The following is a 23,141-nucleotide window of genomic DNA, read 5'->3' on the forward strand; positions in this document are numbered from 1 at the left end:
GAATAAAGTAGTTAATATCAGACATTAAGGGTTTTTTTTTTTAATATGAGCTTTAAAATTTTATACCAGGAAGCAAGGCAACAGTGGCATTTCCATGCAGTAAACAAACAAACAAACAAAAACAAAACCTGCTAAATTAGACTTAGGAACAGAAGGCTAAGCCACAGAGGGTACATGGATAATCTGCTGTTATTATTTCACTGTGATATTTATTTGTGTTTGCTATTTCTTGTTGACATACATAGTTTTTTATGTTGGATTTTCTTCCTAGTATTAATTTGGCCTTGACCTAAAAACAATGATAGTTATGTTTTCAGACATTTCTGAACTGTTCTTTCATTAAAATTCACCTCTTTCTTTAAGGGTATACCTCAGTTACCATGTGCCAAAGCATTATACAACTACGAAGGGAAAGAGCCTGGAGACCTGAAATTCAGCAAAGGTGACATCATCATTTTGCGGCGACAAGTGGATGAAAATTGGTACCACGGAGAAGTCAATGGGATCCATGGCTTTTTCCCCACCAACTTTGTGCAGATTATCAAACCGTTACCTCAGCCCCCACCGCAGTGCAAAGCACTTTATGACTTTGAGGTGAAAGACAAGGAAGCAGACAAAGATTGCCTTCCATTTGCAAAGGTAAAGTTAGAGTGGCATTCATTGTTTTCCACTTGCCAGCTATTTTTTTTTTTTATACCTCAATACGTGGGAATATGGCTTGAATTTCATTTTGCAAAAAGATACAATAGTTTTATGTGAACTATATCACTGTGCTTTTAAAAATATCTGAAAGCAGTCTTCTTTAAAGGCACAAAAAAGTAATTTTGTGCTTGGATTGTTCTATATGAAAGATAATTTTGGTTGATGCTTTATGTGGTATCATTTTCATATTTAGAGCCCTAATTTAATTCTGCGCTACTGTACAAGGTATGTGTACCTCTCAGGGATTTTAATTCACTAAATTATGAATAACAAAATGAATCATCATTACTTCTTCATTTTATATGTAAATTTCTTTGCTGCAAAGCACACAGGAATGTAGCTACTGAATTGGTAAAATGCTTTGGAATTTTAAGTAGAATATTGTGTTTTTCTGTAAAGAAAAACAGTAGGATATGCATTCAAATGGACATTGATGTATTATCAGAAAGAAAGTGAGAAGAATCTGAGAATCAATCTAAAACTGAAGTTCAAGAGTCTGGGTGGCATTTGAGGTTGCAATTTGTGTATCTAAATGAAATGAGCAGCCAACCCTTGTGTAGAAGGGGTTCTTAGTTTAACAAGTATCTGAAAGGACATCAGGTTGACCGAAAGTTATCAAAACGTTGGATTCATCTACCGAAGATATGTTATGGCATTTTTATTCATGTACTCTTAAAACTTTAGTCCATTTATTAAAAAGGAAAATTAAGTGACCAGCTTAATGGGATTAGGTAGACTAATGTTTGTTGTTTCCTCAGGATGATGTTCTGACTGTGATTCGCAGAGTGGACGAGAACTGGGCTGAAGGTATGCTGGCAGACAAAATAGGAATATTTCCAATTTCATATGTTGAGGTAAGTTATCTGTAGAAGCTTCAATTATATTAGCTTAGCAAATAAGTCTTAATTATGCCATTTGAGTATTAAGAAGTTGTAACAATCATTTTGCATAGGTACATACATCAAATCATTATGTTGTATACCTTAAACAAATACAATGTTGTATGTCAGTTATATCTCAGTAGAACTAGGGGAAAGGAGCAAAGACAAAAATCTAATTTATTTTTTTAAAAAGTCCTCTTAAAACGAAGCACTGGGAATGCCCTATTCCAGATCATTGGCTGGATTAGGCAGAATTCCTCCATCCTGCCCTACAGTAACTAAAGACTATGAGACTATGAAATGTTTGAAACTCTTCACTTTGTCCCCCTGCTAAAAACATTCCTGTATCTTGTTAAATGTTACTATGTGCTTTCTATCGGCACTTATATTGTGTCCATGTGTTCTATTCCATTTGCCAGCTTTGGGTTCAGAAGGTTGATAAAGTTCCTGAGTAAGATGGAAGATGAATGTATTTCTTTCATTATCTGCTACATCATCAAAACAAGAATAGTGATTTACAGAGTAAGCGTCTAACAAACTCCAAATAAATGAATGAATCTCCTTCCATCCTATCTCAGCAGCAACTTAGCCTCTTCTACCCTTTTTAATTAGCTTTTTTCAGAAAGGTTATGGCCCACCTGATTCAGTGAAGTCTTTCAAGAGAATGTGTCTAAAGTAACGTAGTTGTATTTTAAAGAATAACACAAATTAAAAATGAACTAGGAAGTTACAATTTACAATAGGCCTTCATTGCATCATATATCATAAACTTTCATGTCCTTTAGTCGTAAGAATTTCTTGCTGAAAACAAAATTGAAGTCATTTTCAAGGAATGAAACACATCCTAAACAACCATACAAGGTTAGCTAAGGTCACAGAAGGTTTTTGGAAAAGTGAGTTCTTAGTAGATATCTATGTGATGGATAAATAGGGGTTAACCAAGAGAAATGGAAAAGAAACATATTTATGGCACAAAGAACATTCATGCAGGAAGACCAGCAAGTGCAAAGGCCAAAAAGCAAGAGACAGCACAGATTGTTTGGGTAACTGAAAATTGTTTAAGATATCAAAGCTTGTAAAGATGATAAGCATGTAGAAAAGGAAAACTCCCAGCACTTATTTTCCCATCTTTTTGTCTGAGGCATTTGTTCTGGCATGATTCTGAAAATGAATATTGTGTCATTGTAGCCAGCAGTCGGTTTCCCCCACAGATAGTGAGATTGCCAAATTTTCCTAAAAAATCAGTTTGACTACTGTATATCCATAGAAAAAGTAATTCAAACCACATATAAGCCTTGAACTTTATCCATACCCTTTAGATGTTACTGCTTATTGAAATATTTTTTCCTCCTTTGAAAGTAAACAAAAAAATTATTAACTCTCAGTCCTTCCTGTATATTATTTTATGTGTTCTAAATATGAGTCTTGAAAAATTATAACCATTTCCAAATATTCGAATAGTTCCACTGAAGAGTGTGGGCAAGCACAGGCTTAGTAAAGAAAGCCTGTCTTTACTTGTTAGGTATTATCAATATTACATGCCAATACTTGGTGTATGATGCATGAAAAGGGTCTATTATACTTTTGTTATTGGGCAGGTGTAGAACTGTACAGATAGGCATAAAAGATCCACCCACAGCAAGTCCAGAGTCACTTATAATCACTGAAGTCATTAGGTTATTTACTCTAATTTAAGTTGGAAAGATGAACTGCACAGATGAGAGTATTTTTACTCTTCTGCCTCTTTTCTGATAAATGAGTATTTTCTTCATTTGAGCCAGAATTTTGCCAATTGAGATGAGGTAAAAAATCATCTATCTCTAGAACACTATCTATGACTATTTCTTTGTTGTCAGCCCATCAGACTGCAGAGTCTGCTGGGGAGTAGAGCATCTGGGGTTTAGTGATACCTGGGTTAGCCTTTAGGGGAATAAAGAGGAGGCAGATTTTAATAGAAACCTATCAAAATTTACTATTTAAATACAGTATAGACTGTCTTATAAAGCTGTCCCAAATGGAAGAAAGCCAACTATAGAAATAAAAAACTAGGGCTTTTTCCTGGAATAATGGTCTTTTTCTTACTTCTTAAACCACTTCAGGGCCCAGACCATCTTCGATGTAAAAACAGGTCATGTTACAAAAATCCATTTGTAAATCATTTTTTAATATCTTGCAAACATACATTTAAGTCTCCATTAGTGTGAGCTGCTTTTGCGTTTTTTCCCAGTGCTGCCAAAGACTGCCCCCTCCCCAGGTGTTTTGACAAGATCAAATGTGATAATACATCTCAAAGGGTCTGACACTGCTGTGTCTTATGCACAGTGCTTTGGAGCTCAGATTAGACGGTGACTCAGAGTGTGCCAGTGCAGTCATGATCAAATAAAAGAATCTCACCACCTCGTATAATGAGGAAAATGAGTTCAGAATTGAATTCCAAGTCTCTAGAGAAGCATCATCTTTGCCATAGGCCTGTCAGCCAAAGCTGAAACTCCCCCTCAACTCCTACTGCTTGGCTTTCTAAGGGAAAGGCCCAGGAAACTTGCATGCGGCAGAGACTCTAAACAGGATGGGCCTGGGGGTAGGAATGCGGACCCTGAGTAGAATCTCTGGGGTCAGAGGTTCAGATGTGGATTTCAGGGATGGAGTAAATCGGTAGGAGCTGAACATTAAGAGGTGGGTAAAGAGAGGATTGAGTGGGAGGACTGAGGTAGTGAGAAATGCTACAAGAATAGATAGTCCTCCCTTCTTGTCTTCAATTATTCTTTCTCTTCTCCCTGAACTTCAGTCTCAACCTGAGTTAGAATAGGGTGATAAAATGGTGGTAATGCTATAGTGTCTTGCAAGCAAATAGCCTTCTGTTAAACTACAAAATTCTTCAAGAGAAAACGGGTTGAGTAGTGGGTAAGGGAAAGAATAGTTATATAAACAGCCTCAAATTCTGTCCTTTAGAGTCTTTGTTTAAGCTCTTAATAGGGTTCTCTTGCTTTGATCACATTCAGCCCTCCCCTCTGGGGATTCTCTCATCAGACCCTCTCCAGGCAAGTCATAGGCGTTGTGGATTCACTCCTATTTGAAAAGTATCTCCCTAGACTTGGGCAAGTAGGAAATAGTGAAAGGTAAGAGTTTCTTGGGGAAACCCAGGGAATTTTGTCAGGGGCTGAATGCAGTTTAAAAAAGAAATGAGTAGCTTGCTTCTTTCTCTGTTTAAAAATACCAGTCTTCTACAAAGTAGAGTGAAAGATTTTTACCTCATTAAGTCAGAGCTGACTCATTCCAGTTTAGTGCTCATTTGGACAAGGATGACATGATTCTTAGCAAGCAAAAGTTTGAATGAAGTAAGTGCTAAATATCAGATTTTGGGTGTTTTCCAAATGTTGGGTGTTGTAGGCTTTGATGAACTATACATTTTTATTAAATTTATCATTTTTCTTTGATTCCTAGTCCTTCATTTAAAATATCACTTGTCTGTTTTAAAAAAATTTATTTAGTAATTTGCTTCTCTGCTGTAGATACAACATAAAAATAAGCATTTCTTATGCGCAGATGGCATGAAGTAGGTCTGGCTTGATAGTCAGCTACTCTTACTTTTTAGTTCCTGCCAGAAAGAAGGGCTGTATTCCTGGTTCTTTACATCTCTGCTCAAATGTCACTTCTGAAAAACTTTACCTCACCACCTTATCTAAATTAATTACTCCTCTTCCACTTGCTGTACCTCACACAGGAGGTGATGTGATTATGGGGAAAAACTTGGACTCTGAACCCAGGTGGCTAGGATTTAAATCTTGGCTCTTCCTCTAATTGAGTGACTTTGGGCCTTGTCTCCTTATTTGTAAAATAATAAAACCCTTTCATAGAGTAAGCTAATTCCAATGATACTTATTCACAGTGCCTGGCACGTGGTCAGAGCTATATAAGTAAATATTATCTCCAGGGTTTCTATTACTCCTTTATAGCACTTTTTATTCTCTGTAACTATTTTGTTATTTGTTAGTGTGGTTACCCTCTCCCAGTAGTCTGTGTCTCCATTAGAATGTGAACTCCCATGTGCCAGTATCTTATCTTTCTGGTTTACCTTGGTCTCCCGAGGTCCTTGTACAGGCACGTGCCCACAGTAGACTCTCAATAAATATTTGTCCAATGAATGAATGAGCAACCTAGAAACCTTTTGAACTCAAACCAAAATGAATTAGTTTTTAGATGTTGCCAACTTTTATATTTTTTTTTTCAGTAAATATTCCCATCATTCACCACCTAGGTATACATTTTATCATTGGTTTGTCTTCATGTCATATCAGGGAGTTATATTCCTCAAAGCCAGAAGGTCTCTCGTGTTACCTTAGTGAGGTTTTTTTTACCCCCAGTGAAGCTGGATATTTGTTTAGAATTTCTCTAGACTAAAATAATGGTGTATTATTTTGGTTACTCTGGGGATTAGATCATGGAGCCTCTCTTTTTTATATCTTAATATGGAGTAGACTCCCTAATAGTTTCTGAATTTTCCCCTGAGGTTATTCCTCTGGCTTACTTTGAACAGAGATAGGGTGGCCTTATTGTCAAGGAGCCTCATTAAAAAAAAAAAAATTAAAAACTTTATTGAATTATAAGTGACATACAATAAACGGCACATATTTTAAGTGCACAGTTTCATAAGGTATTGTTTATTGTTTTCAACTTTTAGAAACAACCCATGAGCAAATCTTGGGAGACCTTTTTAGGACTAGCGAATCAAATCAGTACTATCAGCCTTAACAAGGGAAACTCGTATGTGTGGTATCCTAGAGCACGAGTGGCCTTAAAGGTGTGAGTGCTAACTTCCTCTTCTAAAGAGGTAGGAAATGGGGAGATGTCATCCGTGTTCTAAAGAATAAGAAGTGGAGATTTAAGTACATAGTTTGAAGTTGCCAAGGTGACCTGTGGAAGAGCTAAGAATAGCAATGTTAACTTTATTTTTTAACTTAAAGTCTTTGCTCTAGAGAATAATGAGAATGGAAGGCCAAAATAATAGTCTTTGATTTAATAATCAGAGATGATTGAATGATATAAAAATATATTTTATCATTTATATTTTTGAATGCATTCTTTTTCTTTAAAATTAAGAAGTGTTCAATTGATTGAAATAATCTTTTACTAAAAATGTAGTTAAATTTGGGGGAAGTTCGAAAGACAGAATTACTATTGGTTAGCATCCAAATTTCCCCTTTAGTTCTGAATTGAATTTTTATAAAAAGCAATTTAGAGAAAATGTTGGAAAGTCAGAAAAGTAGAATTGCTGTGTCGGTTACCACACTTTCTCCTTCAATTCTGAAGTAAGTAAATTTCTATAAATGAAAGTTAGAGATACTGTCGAGAAATAAGTAAGGAAGAATGAACATCATACATTGATTTTTAATTCTGATTGAGTGAACCCTTTGGAGCAGCATAATTTTTAATGCTGTGGGCCCTGCCCTATGTTGCCAGTTTTCATATTTTCTGATGTGATCATTTCGATACAATTAATCATTGCCTCTCATTCTTCCATGAGGATAGTACTGGCTTCTGAATTTCTAAGGGCAAAGGCAGGTCTCCTGTGGACTCCAGGAACAACTACTTAATATATACAGCTAAGGCAACTTGAGTAGATTAAATCTGAAAAGGAGTCCTTTAAATTAGTTAAGGAACTTTATTTAGGGCAGTTTATGCTCCATCTATTAGTCATCAGCCTCTTACTAATTTAGGAGGGTTTTTTTTCTTCTTCTTCTTCTTTTTCTTTTTGCTTTCCGTCAGGAAAACTTCAGGGAGCTGAGATTTCTAAAGACTGGTTAATGTTTATTGAGTTCTCACTGCATGAATTGTCCATTTCTGGTACTCTGGGTAGTTTTACAAGACATAAAAATGCAGGTCCCCTGTATAGGCTTAATCCGAGGCCGAAGATAATGAATGACCAAATGGCGTCTAATGTCCACAATGACTCCCCAAGGAATCCTCAAATTCTGTAGCCTGGCCATTTTCCCCTGCATGTACCCAGAGCCCCAGCTAAGTCGGTGAACTGATCATTCCTGGAAAACATACCTTGGAGTTGCTGCCTTTATAGCTTATCTGGAATATTGCTTTGTCCCTTTATCTGTGGGAAGCTCTCACCCTTTCTTCCAGGTTCAAACGAATATTCTTATTTCTCATGAAGCTTTTCTTTACTAAATCTCTTAGCCAGAAACAAAACAAAACAGAACAGAACAACCCTCTCCTTGCTTGAGACTTCTACAGTGTTCATTATGTGCCATTCTTACAGAGTTGGCACATGCTAAGAGTATAGGTCTGTGTGTAGATTATTGAATGTTTCTTGTGTTCCTTGGGAGGCACACCTTATATAATGAATATTTTTAACAATTTCATGTCTATAACGTAATCACATTCCAGAAATGTTGGGAAGGAAAGAAAGAACCTTTAGTCCCATCACGTATAATTTTGTTAAATATCCTTCCGTTCCTTTTCCTTATATTTTAATGACACCGCACACATGACTTTGCCTTTCTCTACATGATTACAATACTACTAACCATCACTTTTTATGACCATGTAATAAACATTCTATTAGCTAAACTATAATTGAGTTAATTATTTTTTCCATTGTTTAAACAAATGAAGTATCTTGTTTGCGAATATACTCTCAGTAATTGAGAAGTGAGTCATGTTGTCTTTCCATCGCTGTCTGCGATGCCTCCGCTAGCCTCAGACAGAGCACATGCCACACTAGTGAGTGTTCTAGTGCTGATGCACAGTCACAGTTCTTATCAAGCTTCCCCTAAGGTATAGCAGCACATTTTGATTTTTCATCAAGAGTAATGACAGCCTTTAAGTTTTAACACTTAAAAGGTTAATTTTCAGAAATGATTCATTACTCAACAATTTTAAATATCTGAGGTGGCCTTTTTTAAGAGAAAAAAAAATCACAAATTGATTAAAACTACAGTATTTTAAAGTCTTTTAATTTTTATTTAAAAATTTTATTGTATTTCTATATAAAGCCTCAGTTTTCCTAGTAACTAAGGCTTTAAGAAGCAAAGCTGGTTCACTGTAACTAACCAAGTGTTAAGTCTGTATCCTATGAAGAAGACTGGATGAATGTCCTGAACTATTCTACACACTTTATGTGCATGTGTGGCATATAAGTGGCATGAACAAATGAAGCAAGCATCCTGTTCATAAAACCAATGGAGAGCAAGTGTCTCTATAATGAAGTAGAATGTGTTTCAGGAACATTTTTCCTAAATGTTGTAAAATGGTATTGTCTTTTATAGTAGAAGTTAGTGGCAATATACCTATTAGGTTTCACGTATGCGTGGAGCAAAAATTATATACTGAGAAGAGGGAAGATTTTAAACAAAAGTATGTAGTCAGTATGGTTAGTATTCTCAGCATTCTCTTTCTGTGCCACCAGATTCATTCTCAGTGATTGCCCCCTTCCGCCCATCTCTCTTCTCTCTCCTCTCCTCCTGTCCCCACCCTCCTCTCCCCTTCCCTCCTCTACACTTCCCTCCCCGCCCCTCCCCTCCTCTCCTCTCCTTTCCTTTCCTTTTCTCTCCCCTTCCCCCCCGCCCCCCATTTTAGGTACCAGGGCAGGGGAAATATTCATTCACTGATTTATTAACTAATCACACATCACTATGGAATTTTTGCTAGTGTGTCATTTCACACTGACAAAGTTTTAATTAGAATTTAATGAACATTCTATATTCTTAACCCCCTGAGATATATGTATGTTTCTTCTTTAGTATTCCTACATCTGGCAATGAGGTCCTTGAAAATGAATTGTATCATCGGAATGACTTAAAATAAGCAATGAGCTGAGTAACCTATGTTTCATCTTCCTAACCTAGTGCAGTGAGGCAGTTAACTTTGAAAATCCTTTTCCCCTGGCAGGATGTCCTGAGGGTTGTTCTGTTCCTCACTGCCCTACTGCGAAAAGGAGTAACGCTTGTCATTCCCAGCAAACTACTTCTGGGCTTAGGAAGCTTCAGAATGTGGGCCCCAGAAGCTGGATGGGAAATTTCAGTCGTTCTTTCTCTGTTCAGCATGTTGTGTTTAATGAGCCTCTGGAGACGGCCACCTTGGGTGCAGCTCCACTCCCTTCATGAGCCCCTGCGGTCTAGAGCTGCGCTGTCCAATCTGTATGGCTATTGAGCACTCGAAAGGTGGCTAGTCCATATTCAGATGTGATGTAAAGATACAATGCACACTGGATTGCAAAGACTCAAGTACAAAACAGCAACAAAAAAGAGTGACTCTTAATAATGATTACATTTTGAAGTGATAATATCTTGGACATTTTGGGTTAAATAAAATATATAGTTAAAATTCATTTGATCTATTTTTTATTTTTTTAAAAAATGTGGCTATTAGAAAACTTAAAATTGCACATGTGACTAATATTATACTTCAATTGGACAGTGCTGGGATAGAGGCAGCCCGTCCTTCTCGTGATAGTTTTAAGACACCAACATTTTTATTTATTCGACAAATGTTTACTGAGGACTAAATGAAGCTGCTACCTGAGGAAGGCTTTGGGATCAATTTAAAGACTCTGGAGTAATCCCTTCAGTCTCTCTAATTACTCCTCTTCTGTGGGGGAGTCTTGTATTATAAATGCAGACTGAGCTTGCTTTTTTATTTAGATCGTCCCAAAACAAAAACCTTGTTAACTTAAATTGCAGGGAAGAATAGAAGAGTAGTGGAAATAAAAATTCCCTGTTGCCATTATGTAAAAACTATTTTGCAAAGGACTGTGAGGCAAAATATTTTCATTTCTGCTAAGAGGAGGTAAATAGCGTGAATTTTCATCCCAGTGATATTCATTCACTGGTTTTTTCAAAATGACTTTCTGGGGAAGGCACACTAGACCTAGTAATGCAGCAGAATATTAAAGTACTCCAATTCTTTTTTAAAAAATAAATGTATTGGGGTAACATTGGTTAACAACATTATATAAATTTCAGGTGTATAACTTCATAATAAAAAATTTAAATGTGACTTTATGACAGGGATGGGGAGCGTGGTAGAGAATGCAGACAGCAGTAATATAATGGCTGTGCATAGAGCCAGAGGGAAGACAATCAGGGAGATCGTTTCATCAACTATATACATGTCTAACCAATGTACTGTATACTTGAAACTAATAATAAAATAAAATAAAATGCTAAAAAATAACCGTCAAAAAATAAATAAACGTGGCTTTACGAAGGTGGTGTTTCAAACCGGTAAGGAAAAGATGGACAGTTAGACAGATGGTGATAGTACAGCTGCTGAGCCCTGTGGAAAAAACAAAGCCCTTTCCCCACGTTATTCTTTACATAAAACCAAATGGTTCACATGGTTCAAAGACTGAGATGTAAAAAGAAAGAAAAAAGAAGGAACCATAAAAATACTAGGAAAAAAGTAGTTTTCTTTTAAAAAATAATTATGGAATACGATTTTTAAAGCACGATGTTAAACTGAGATGTCGTAATGGAAAAAGATTGATAAATTTGGAACATAAAATAAAAATTTATGTATAATGAACATATATCAAGTAAAAAAACAAATTGAAACTATATTTCTACTTTGATGGATATGTACACATATACATATACATACATATTATATTAATAACATATAATATATAAAGAGCACTTATAAATCTCTAAGCAAAATACCAACAACCCAGTAGATGTATGGATAAAGCATGAAGTAAGCAAATCTTAGAAAAAGAAACTAGATGCTTAATCTCATTAATAAATGGAGAAATACAGATGAAAACAGGTCTCTTACCTCTCCAACTAATAGAAATTTTAAAATTTATTGATAGCACTTAATATGGTTAAGAATCTGGGGAAACAGGCTATTTTATACACTATCAGAAATCGTACAAATTGACACTTTTTTTGGAGTGCAATTTGATGATAGCCTTCAAAAAAATATTCTAAGCCCAGTTCAATCTAACAGTTTTACCCTTAGAAGTTTACCCTACAGTTATGCTTGCACAAGCATGCCAAAATGCATGACGTCTCTATACGGTGGAATAATGTACCAACTTGCATCTATTGACATGGAAAGGTATTTATGAAATACTGTTAGAGAAGGGAATAGAACATACTGCTTGGTTTCATTTGCCTTAAAAATAAAGTAGATGCTTATTTAACAACACCTACATAAAAACATGTGGAAGAATATGTTCTAAACAGTTAAATGTAGATACATCAGGGAGATGGCTTGGGGGGAGACAGATGTGGGTAACTAGATGAGGCCTTTCACTTTTTACTTTATAATAATCTGTACTGTTTTTAAAAAGATAATGAACATGTATTTTATATTTTTTAAAATCTTGATTTGCCTATCATAGGAAAACTACTAGGTTCAGGGACACTCTAGTGGGTTATAAATTCTTCAAACCTACTATTAGTATTCTCTCATACTCATAAAATAATGATTATTCATATCCTCATTAAATTTTTTGTTCTCTTTTTAAAAAATCTGAGTCCCCTCTTTTAAAAAGGCAATATTCTTTTTAGCAGACAACCACGCACAAAAAAATACTTTTATATTTCTTAAGCTTTTTTGTTGTCATTATCATTTTGTTAGTATTTTCTTTCTCATGTTTACTTATACTTTTGATACTCTCAAAGACTAATTCTTTCTAAATTTTAACGTTTCCCAAAAAGGGATTTTAGCGTTTTAAGATCAGCAAATCCCATTAATCCATTCTTTTAGCTCCACTGTGCTGAATTTTACCTTGTATCCAACCTAAGTCTTATCAAATATTCCTTACCAAGTGCTCAGAAGAAGGTATTTTAAGATATAAATTTATTTTGCAGGTGATGAGTACACTCCTAAACTTAAAGGTCGTGGCTAGGTAAATGTCATGGAAAGTCTATGCTACTGAGCTCAAACAAACATTCATAAATGAACTTTATCAAAATGCCATTAAAAGCTATCAGATCCTTGCTTTCTTGTTGTTACTCAAGGTTAAGTTATACGTACAACAAAAGCCTCGTTAAGTTTATGCCAGATTTACTTAATGCTTCTACCAAATAGTCTTAACTTTATGATTTTCTTTGGAACTTATAAAGGCTGTAAATAGCATTTCTTAATACTAACTTCTACTTCAGAAGAATTCTAGAGTACTATTAAAGTATGACAGCATCCTGCTAACATACATTACCATCCATGTGTAAAAATAAAATGCAGGAAAAAATATACCAGGCTATTTAGAGGAATAGAAATGAAATAGAAAACAACTATTTAGAGTGAGATCATGCGTTATATGGGTGGAGAGCTAAAAGAGACAGGCAAAAAGATCACCGACTCCAGCTTCCTTATTTTATAGATGAGAAAGCTTTAATCAGGAGCAGTAAAATAGTTCTGTGAAGGTCATAAAGTTACTTACTGGTTGTGCCAGGGCTATAACAGTGGTCTTCTGCGTGCAGTTTGCTCGTTCCATTTGTCTGCCTGCATGCACACATGCTTCTGCATGTAGACTATATTTTTCTGAACATGGCAACCCCATGGCTCAGGAGTTCCACTTCTGGACGTATATCCAACATCCCCCAAAAGACATGTACAAGATCATTCATGGCAGCATTGTTCTTAATGGCCAAAATTGATAGCAGAGAAGGTAGGAGAAAGGGGAGGGGAGAGAAGGGGAACTGAAATATAAGTCAACAATAGAATGGATAACTAAATTGGTGTATATCCACATTATAGAATATTACACAGCAGTTAAAAAAGAAATGGACTGATTCGTGGAACGATATGGATAAATCTCAAAAAAGCATATTTTGTTGAGTGAAAGAAGCCAGAGATAGGAATTATGGAGCACATCCGTATTATTTACATCTGTATATATCTCATTAAGGTCAGGGAACATTTCTCAGCATCTGTAGATCTCTAGCACCTACCACGTTATCTGGCACATAATAGGTGCTCAATGTATGTATATTTTAATGGAAAAATATATGATATAGAAAAAGACTCAAGGGAGGTGTTTTTCTATTGTGAAAAACAACAGGAAATATAAGGAATAATACTTTAATTCTCAGTTGTTTACGACAGCACAGCATATGGAAACCTGAAATATTAACACAATATTAACTATAACTGACACTTGGCTAGATATGAACACATCTAGACTATGGTAATAATTCAGACTATTGCAAAATAGACACTGCTAATGGAGCCTATGGTATGACCCCAGAATTAATTCAGCCATGATATTAAGTATATGTAATAGTTTTCTCTATTCATATTTTTGGCCTCAATGGAGAGAAAGGCTTCTCAACTTCTTCCCCTATTTCTTAAGCAACAGCAGTGCCGCTGAGTTAATTGGTCAGATTTTAGCACACTGATTAGGTCATGTTTTTGAGGATTTGTATCTTGGGGTCTAAATGAGCTTATAGAAGGAGACTTTCTCTGCCTCCTTGTCCTCTGACATTGGCGAGTATGCTGGCCTTTCATCTCATTGGGGTGATAAGTTTAGGATGAGGGAAATGGAGTAGCTCTTCCATATGCTTTGATTTCAGACTCCTTACACCCAGCCTGTGTAGGAATGAGGACTCTAACACCACACGATTCACTGCACTTTATTAGAGCTCTACACTGAGGTTTGGGCCACTCCTTCCTTTGGCATTTGATGTTCTTAGGGACTACCCAGAAGGTGGGTTGGCTAGACCAAGGTAGGATTTATAAATTCTGCATCTCTTGGTCAAATGCCATTTGAATGCAATAATAAGGCCACTGTTTCATTTATCTCATTTCTTCATTCTTAAACTCATAACACAAAGAGTTGTGGTCCTTTCTCCTGCTGTTGGCACTTTAGGCATCTATAAGTGTCACGCCTATTATTCCAAGTTATCACGTGGAAAAAGTCCTTAGAGTCTAAAGGAGAGGTATGCTCATGTTTGAAAAAGATGTGCCCTTCTAAATATAGATTAGACAGACCAGATGAATGTGAGTCCCTGGGGGAACCACAGGAACAAATTGTTAATCAATTTGCAATCATCGGGCTACTGAGCTGCAATTAATACAGCTTTGTGAACAGCCATTTTTGCCAAAGCAAGTTCACTTCGTTAAATATTGACAGACAAGATTTCTATTCTTCTAGTAGGTTTTTCTCATCAACAGGATGAAAAAACATGGTTCTAGCCATTTAGGCGAGTAAAAAATAACATTTGATGAGCTTTTATCTAAAGGCATTTATAAAGTGCCGAACATGCAAAGCTGCAATGGAAAAGGCTCTGTTATCCTTAATATTACTTAAATTACCTTTTAAAGGTTTATTTTTTTATCAATGTTTTTTTATGAGAGGTTAAACTTGATTCAAGATTTTCTCATTATTATAATATCTAGGTAGATTATATGCAGCTTGTTTTCATTGAAGCTTTCCAGAAACATTGTATTTTACCTCAGGGAAAACAAAAAGCTTGTGTTCTTTCCTTTCTTGCTGGTGTTATCAGCCTATGCAGCTTTTGACCCCTCGTGCCCTTCATACTGAGACAACTTTTCAAATGGACTAAGTTAGCTTGCCAAGAGGGCTTGAATTTCATGTTTTACACTGTTATGATTTAAAATGTTAGCACATGTGGAAATAACTAACACAGTGACATGACAAAAACATATCAAGAGGTCCTACCAACTATTTCATGAGTTTCCCCCAAATACATAGGGGCAGGAGGCTATTTTATGTGCAAGTGCATGACTTAACGTTTAATGGTTTCATTCTTTGTCTTCTTGCTCATTTTTAGCAAACCCAGAAGTTGCCCTTTCACTGTTCATCTGTGCTCTGAGCAAATTCCCAATTGTTGGGCAACAGAGTTGTTAGGCAAATGGTACCCTTTTAATTGTTTGTCTCTTAATCTCATCAATGAACTAAATAAATCTTCGTTTATTACTGGCAAATTTTTTAATTAGATATTTCGAAGGTTCTTGGGAAAATTTTTAACCACATCAGTCTTTCATTGGCATTATTCATTCTTGATTTAAATCTGTCTGTGGCATAGATACTACAGTGAAATCCCAGATTTGAGAGAAAAGATATCTCACATGGATAAAAATGTATATGTACTCACATAGCAAATTTTAGTGGCAATGTTAAATTTTAGATAAAAGCATGCTGAAAAATAAATCCCAGTGAGTCCATGAGAATTGTCTAACCTTCTTGTGCTGATTTGGTTTCAGTTTAACTCAGCTGCTAAGCAGCTGATAGAGTGGGATAAGCCTCCTGTGCCAGGAGTTGATGCTGGAGAAGGTACCTCGGCAGCAGCTCAGAGCAGCATTGCCCCAAAGCACTCCGACACCAAGAAGAACACCAAAAAGCGGCACTCCTTCACTTCCCTCACCATGGCCAGCAAGTCCTCCCAGGCGTCCCAGAACCGCCACTCCATGGAGATCAGCCCCCCTGTCCTCATCAGCTCCAGTAACCCCACAGCCGCGGCGCGCATCAGCGAGCTCTCCGGGCTCTCCTGCAGTGCCCCTTCTCAGGTGAATGATCCCAGCGGCATGGAAAGAGCTCGGCCACAAAAGTGATCCACTTACCAACGTGTTTGTTCACTAGCTGAAAAATGTTGTTTATTTTAGCCTTCGAAAAATGGGCTCTCTTAAGGAGCAAAGCCTTTCTCATTTTGTAGGTGGGAAATGGAGAACAGAAAACTGAGTTATGAACTCAAAACTACTCAGTCATTTTCAAAGGAAAGATCAGTAAAGTTTCACTAAGCAGTCACTCGGTTTTACAGAACCTTCTCCCAGAGCTGCTTTGGGAGAGCTTGCCACCTGAAACTTTCTCTCCATTCAAACTGCAGATGCTATGGTCAAAGCTCATAAAGTTAGCAGTTACCTGCATCTCTGTAACTTACCTTGATATTTAGGCTCCCTAGTCAGAGTTACAGAGAAAAGATGTGAAGATACATTTACTTTAAGTTAAAAATTGGCATAGAATTTTTTTAAAACTCATGAGTTCATCAAGGTTTTGGCCTGCCTTGGAAAGTAGCTACTTATTATTCTTGTGCTAAATAAAATGTACAAGATGATTGGGAGCATCGTTCTTTTATTTGGCAAACATTTATTGAGTGCCTTATTATAGATCCTTCTAGGCACTTAGGCACTGTTTTACTATCTTTACAAAGATAAATAAGACATAGGACTTCTCTACGTTAGGCCTTAATTCTGGATTGCAAAATACGCCTAACTGTGGCCCTGCTTAAGTCACAGGGCTGCTGTAGTTATCCAGTTAGATGACAGCTGTATTTTCTTCACTGCAAGGTCAGAGAACCTGATCCAGAGTAACCTGCCACAAGCAGGATAAAATTTTTTGAAATCTTATGTTTCATTTTAAAAATGTATGCAGCTTTTACACTTTTACATTCTACTTTACAATATAGCTGTGGTTAAACACACACACACACACACACACACACACACACACACAAAATATAAAAATAAATTATTTTCCCTTAGAAGAAAGGGAGAGGGAGAAAGACACAATCCTTGTCTTCAAGAAGCCTACACAGTTTAAGAAGTACCTGTTTGGGACCACAGTAAACATTTATAATACAGTTTTTGGTATTCCTTGCCAATATTATTAAAAATTATTTTCTCTCAGACTCATTTATTTGACCCAGCTCCTTTAGATTCATACTCCAGGTTGTGAGTTGAACGCTTTCACTCTCTGAATAAGATTATAGTTTGTCAGTGTTTTTTAGGTGTAGGGCCATGAAACTTTTGATCTAATGTGGGAAATAGGACACACACACACGCACGCACGCACGCACGCACACGCGCGCACACACACACACACACACCCTACTAGAACAGAGGGCTATGAGGGCAGAGGTTTTCGTTTTGTTCATGATAAGTCTCAAAGTCAGTCATACAATAAGCACTCAATAAATACTTGTTGAATGAATGAGTCATCTGAAAAATGGGTAGAGAGGAAAACCATATTATTTTACATGTAGCTCATTATGCTATGTGAAAAATAGACGTGGTTTGTAGAATAGAGCAAGAAGCATCAAGTAATCTTTTGGCAGTAGAAAAAACTAAAAGAGAAAGGAAGATAAACTTAGTGTTTATATGTTTTGCTGCAAACTTAGGAGTCAGGTGTGGGTTTGTCTCGTGCTGCCCCTCCAGAGCTGAGAATGAAGACTACAAAGTAGATTTGTTTTTGTTTTTGTTTGAGTAGCTTAGGAAACAAGGCTCCTTCTGTGTTCCCATTAAAACAGTTTCCACTTCAACCGAATTCCACCCCTTTTCCCATATTCTAATTTGTTCTGCTTTTGGTGGTGGCGCGATGCCTCAGGGAGAAGTTATTTCTAGAAGAGGAAGGAAGATGTTTGAAGTGCTGCCTGGTTTCTCCAGTCTAGGTTTATAGAAAACAACACTTATCTCTGGTACTGTGTGCATTGGAGGGAACCACAGTCAACAGTGAAGCAATGAGTATGTGTAGCATACGTGACAGGCGTGCACTCTCCTAACCATGGAGCTGTGTGGACATGGGAAAACAGCACTCGCGATACTGTTTGAAACAGGACCCTCCTTTTCTTGTGCCCAGAGAAGGACCTATCAGTAGATTTGACTGAGGTACCTGGCTAATGTGTCTCCTGCTATTGGCCTGATTTCTGTATTGCTTTTTCTTAATTAGGTTTGGTTGAATTTATTTAAAAATCCAAAGTGAGGGGCCTAAAGACGTGAGTGTTCATTTTTTCTCTCATGCGAGTGAAATCCACACACATATTGGCAATTTTATGATGGTGTCATGACACCTTTCCACCATACGGGTAGATCTTTATTCTCATGTTTCTGTATGGCAATTAGAGATCTATTTCTCTGTCACATCCAAATTCTAGGCAATACGATGGGGAAATGGACCGAAGGAAGGAGCAAAGGGCTTGCTTGCTATTGTTTTTTGATTATTGATTGAAGGCTGAAGTTTCAAATACATAAATTGGAAGATTATTTATAAGCTGTACTGTCCAGGTGGGTCACCGGAACAGATGTGCGTGGATGTTTGTGATTCACATCTATGAAACATGACATCTATAAAAATATAATACTACAATCAACCAAGACATTTCGCCTATTCCTCTGATATTACCCTATACCCATGACATTTTTTGACTTCTGGCCAGCTGGAGGAGTGATTCATGATAAATGTTTTCATGGCATTTTTGTATTGCCAGTGGCTTCAGGGGAAGAAAGATCTACCTACCCACTCTCCCATTTGTTTTCTTACCTTTTCTCCTTTTCCACATAGCCCTTTCTTGTAAAGGAACCAACCTAATTTACAGTTCCATGATAAAAGGATAAGCACAGCAGAAACTCAGGTTGTACCTGCTTAAGACGTGCCCACCTTCAGGCAGTTTTCTTCTGCTTTTAACTATTCCTTGGTGACTTCTGTCTCTTCCTTCACCCCATTGCTAGGAATGGCCCCATGTTGAACTGGTACCTGCAGGATTCATCTTGTTCAGTGCTTCACTCCCATGCCTGCAATGACGAAGACCTTAGGGAACCTCTAGTTCAGCTCTTCACAGGGGTCCAGAGACATGAAGTGACTTGTCCAAGACCACGAGCTTATTAACAGCTAATTATCCTAGCTTCTAGTCTGGAGCTTTCAGAGAAATGTCAGTCAAAGAGTGAGATCTTTTTCAGATATTTGTAGAGTCAGGCCCAGAAAGCTATATTTTGGTGAATTTTTGTCTACCTTAAAGGTTCCTAGATAATGATAATGATGTGCACCTTGAAATGAGCTTCGTTGTATCTCTAAGAAAGCCTCCACCTTTTATGTGGTGCCAACTTGTAGATGATCTTGAAGTGTGTATATAAATAGGATAGAATAGCTTCAGGCCATTAGATTTTATCTCAGAATGAAAAACCAGTGTGCTTGCCATTCGAAATTAATTGGAAATAGACTTTGGTTCATAGGGGAGACAAAAAATGAGAGTTTGGAGAGAAACTTTTATTTGTGGCACCCCTTGGATCTGCTTAGATTCAACCAATATAGGAACTAACAGATACAGAGGTAATTTTAAAAAGATGTAGATTCCATGTGTAACGATTTATTTGTGAAAGTAAATTGTATGATGTGATTCTGATTCTCACTGGCCTTGGCAGAGTCTAATCCAGTGGCAATCTGAAAGTTCCTTCAGGCCCTTGGGGAACTAAACTCTCAGCTTTGTCCTAATAATCTTTTTTCTTAATTTATAGGAATTGAGGAAACTACATTTGGCATTAAGTTTTTATTACAGAAGGCCTAGCATTTTGAGTATAGCATTGTTTCCTTGGGCACACAAAGTACAAGCCAACCACATTCCTTTAATAGGAAAAGAAAAACATCCATTCGTGCAGAGAACCCGCGTCTCTAGTTCTGCAGCATCTAGTACCACCACTGCATTCGGCAGTCGGATCTGATATGCAAAGATTGAACTTGATCAAGTAACTGAACACAGGCAATGAAATGACCTGAATAGCTCAATTTCTTCTTAGTAGATTAATCTTGAGTAGTATGGATAAGACACCTTTAGAAACAGAATGAGGGTAGAAAAGATTCCTTTAAAGGTTTATAAATAATTGCCTGCTATAGGAATGTCTAGGCAGCGGCATTTTAATTATGTGTCCCCACTGAAAGGTAGAAATAGTGAAAATGATTCTGAAAATATCAAATATTAAACATTTCACATAGACTTAACATATTGATAGACAGGTGAATATTCCCTGGGATCTTCAGGGAAATTGTTAGTAGGCTAGGCAAACCAGGCTAACCATCCGAAAGGCCGGCTTTGTTCACGGTAGCATCCCAGGTGGGGCAGCATGTTATTGTGAAAGGCAACAGCAGTTAGATTCTGTATGTAAAATATTGTAGTAACCAGTATTTATCAAATGATTCCCCAGTATCTTAATACAGATTAGGTAAGCAGTAAGTTTGGGTTGAATAAACTGAAAGGGGTTCTGCCTTCCAAGCATAATAGAAACTACAGATTTTATTTTAAGTCATGACTTTCCCCAGGTTTTGCTGATATAATCTGTTGTATTAAATATAGTCTTTTCATTAACTTTTTTTCTCCTGGCAGGTTCATATAAGCACCACCGGATTAATTGTGACCCCACCCCCGAGCAGCCCGGTGACAACAGGCCCTTCCTTCACATTCCCATCAGATGTTCCCTACCCAGCTGCCCTTGGGGTAAGTATAGTTTCTCCCATCTCTATCTCTCCAGTAGGCATTAGTCACGTTATCTGGTGCATCCACCTTCTAACACCTGCAGTTTACATAACACTTGCTAGGTGGGGTGGGTCACTATCTTTCATCTGTTATCTCTGATAATCTCACAAAAACATTAGGAAGTCTCTTGCCTGCAGCCTGCAAAAATTTTCACAGTATCAGTAGCCTGAAGCTATTAGAAGAGCTCTGTAAAATACTTTTCAGTTTCCTTGTAGTTCATCCTGATTTCTTGAATGCTTAACCTTTATTTCTTTTGAGTTTCTAGATCATGCTTATTTTTTACACATTAATAGAACTACTGAGGCAACTGGGATACCTAATGCTAAATGGTTTTCTTTGAGTCACACCATAAGTTGATTTCAAGTCTCTACATGTACTATTTGCCTTTTAGTTTCTTTCTTGTCTTCTGTCAGTATAACCCAAAGGTCCGTGCTGCCTTGGAAGGCCCCTCAGATTATGTTGATTTTCTTTCTGAAAACAAAGCATTTTGCAGACAGTCTAAAACAGTAATCGCTTTAAAGCATCCTAACAGGGGAAATTAATAGGAAGATTGAGGCCAGCCAAGGGAGATGGATGCAAAGAATACTCTGGAGAGAGAATTAAAAGGGAAGAAACAAGCAAGTCCAACAGGTTAGCAGAAACAATAGTTTAAATCCCTATTTCCTACAATTGCAGGCAATTGAACAGCAAGGAGCCAGCAATTTGAGACATCTCTCAAATTATCCTTTTAGACTATTTCTTCCAGTGCTGAGTTGAATGAGGGTAGAAAAAGTTACTAAATCAGATCACCCCAATGGACCCCATCCCTGTAAGTTGCTTTACTGACTCTCACCTGGTTGTGATACTCTCAGAGAAATGGTGTGGCCTAGTGATGAGGATAACAGGCCTGGTTTGGAAGCCCAGCTCAGCTGCTTATTTGTACTGTGACCATGAAAAATCACTCAGCTTTTTAAAGCCTTCGTGTCCCTGCCTATAAAATGAGAGTAATAATATCTACTTTGGAGAATTAGCACCGTATCTAGAATGTAGGAAGTGATAACTATTATTAGCTCATTATTGGTCTCCATTGTTGCAAGGTAGGACTGTGACGTGCGCCATTGGTTTACTCCAAGAATGCCTTGGGAGGGCTTGGTTCATTTTGTTACAGTTTCTCTGCTCTCTGTGTCAGGAATGGTGAGGCTTCTAAGCAGCGGGTTTGTTTGTAGGTTGTGGATTTTATATATGTTGTAAAGATTATACTTCCCTCTGCTAGAATGCTTAGAACTAAATTGGTACTTCCTTCTAGTGGGGGCATCACAACATGTTGGTCAAAATGTTGGCTCCAACTGGTTTTATTGTCCTCATTTTCCCTTTGTTCATTTTTTTTAGTTGTTTTTATCTTGATACATTTTATAAGTAATTGAAAACTGACTTTGAAACAAGATAGGATATAAATAAATTCAGAGTTATTACCTAGCTTGACTTAGACTTTTGAAAGCTTTTTATAGAATTAAGCATGTTCTTGTATTTAAATAGAAGTGAATAATGGCAGATTAGAGGTTAAAGTTTTTCTTATATTCCCAGAACAATTATAGCTTCCTCGGTAGTGTGTGTAATGTACAGGAGGAGAAGTTGCATTGATTCATCTGGAGAGAAGATGATATTCAGGTGACTTACTGATGTATAGTTTCCCTGAGATTCTGTTAGCCCTGGGTGTTTTGACCAGAGCTGAGTCCCACAGTCATCCTGCCCTCTCGCCTCTGGAGAAGACTCTTCTTTCCTTCCTCCCTCTCCTGTCCCAACATTCACAGCCAGTTGGTATTCCCAATGCTAGATGACAACTTCACATGGAAAAATTCTAACCCGATTTCTTAAGGGACAAAAGACTGATATTTCCGATCTTAGAAAAATTAATTAGTAGAAGAGACATAGAACTGGCTGAGTTTCACCTCTTACGGGTTAAAAATTTTATAACGTAAGAAATGGCCAATTGCTCTTAGCCGGTGGTGCACTCTAGGGCAAATCAATGGGACAGGTCATAAGGGAGCATGAATATACAAAAATTAATTTACGTTCAACCATTTCATCCTAGGATTACATAAGAAAAACTTCATGTTAAGCCAAAGGAAGGTTTATTAAACCGGTATGTCTACTATTACAGTTCCATTCAATGAAAAACTAAATATAAACAGACATATCTGCCATCCCAGGAGATGTCTAGATTTGAAAGTCCCTGGTACATTGGAAGAAATGTTTTAGATTTAATATGTTAGGGGTAAGTGGAAAAATCTCTATACTTGTGCCCTCTGCATCGTAATTATGGCAAGTATCCTATGTAAAATTTGAAATATTTCCCAAGACTTTG

The 23,141-nt window shown here is 37.0% G+C and overlaps 1 protein-coding gene across 1 annotated transcript in view; it reads left to right on the plus strand.

The window, feature by feature from the left end:
* The window catches only part of SH3RF1 (SH3 domain containing ring finger 1), a 141,259-nt gene that overhangs the window by 88,077 nt on the left and 30,041 nt on the right, over positions 1-23,141 (plus strand). The window contains exons 3-6 of the mRNA XM_016148187.2: positions 364-639; positions 1,461-1,556; positions 15,765-16,067; positions 20,648-20,758. Coding sequence (XP_016003673.2) covers positions 364-639; positions 1,461-1,556; positions 15,765-16,067; positions 20,648-20,758 — 786 coding nt within the window. The remainder of the gene's footprint in view (positions 1-363; positions 640-1,460; positions 1,557-15,764; positions 16,068-20,647; positions 20,759-23,141) is intronic.

Source organism: Rousettus aegyptiacus, unplaced genomic scaffold, assembly GCF_014176215.1.
Source record: "Rousettus aegyptiacus isolate mRouAeg1 unplaced genomic scaffold, mRouAeg1.p scaffold_m13_p_16, whole genome shotgun sequence".
Lineage (NCBI taxonomy): Eukaryota > Metazoa > Chordata > Mammalia > Chiroptera > Pteropodidae > Rousettus > Rousettus aegyptiacus.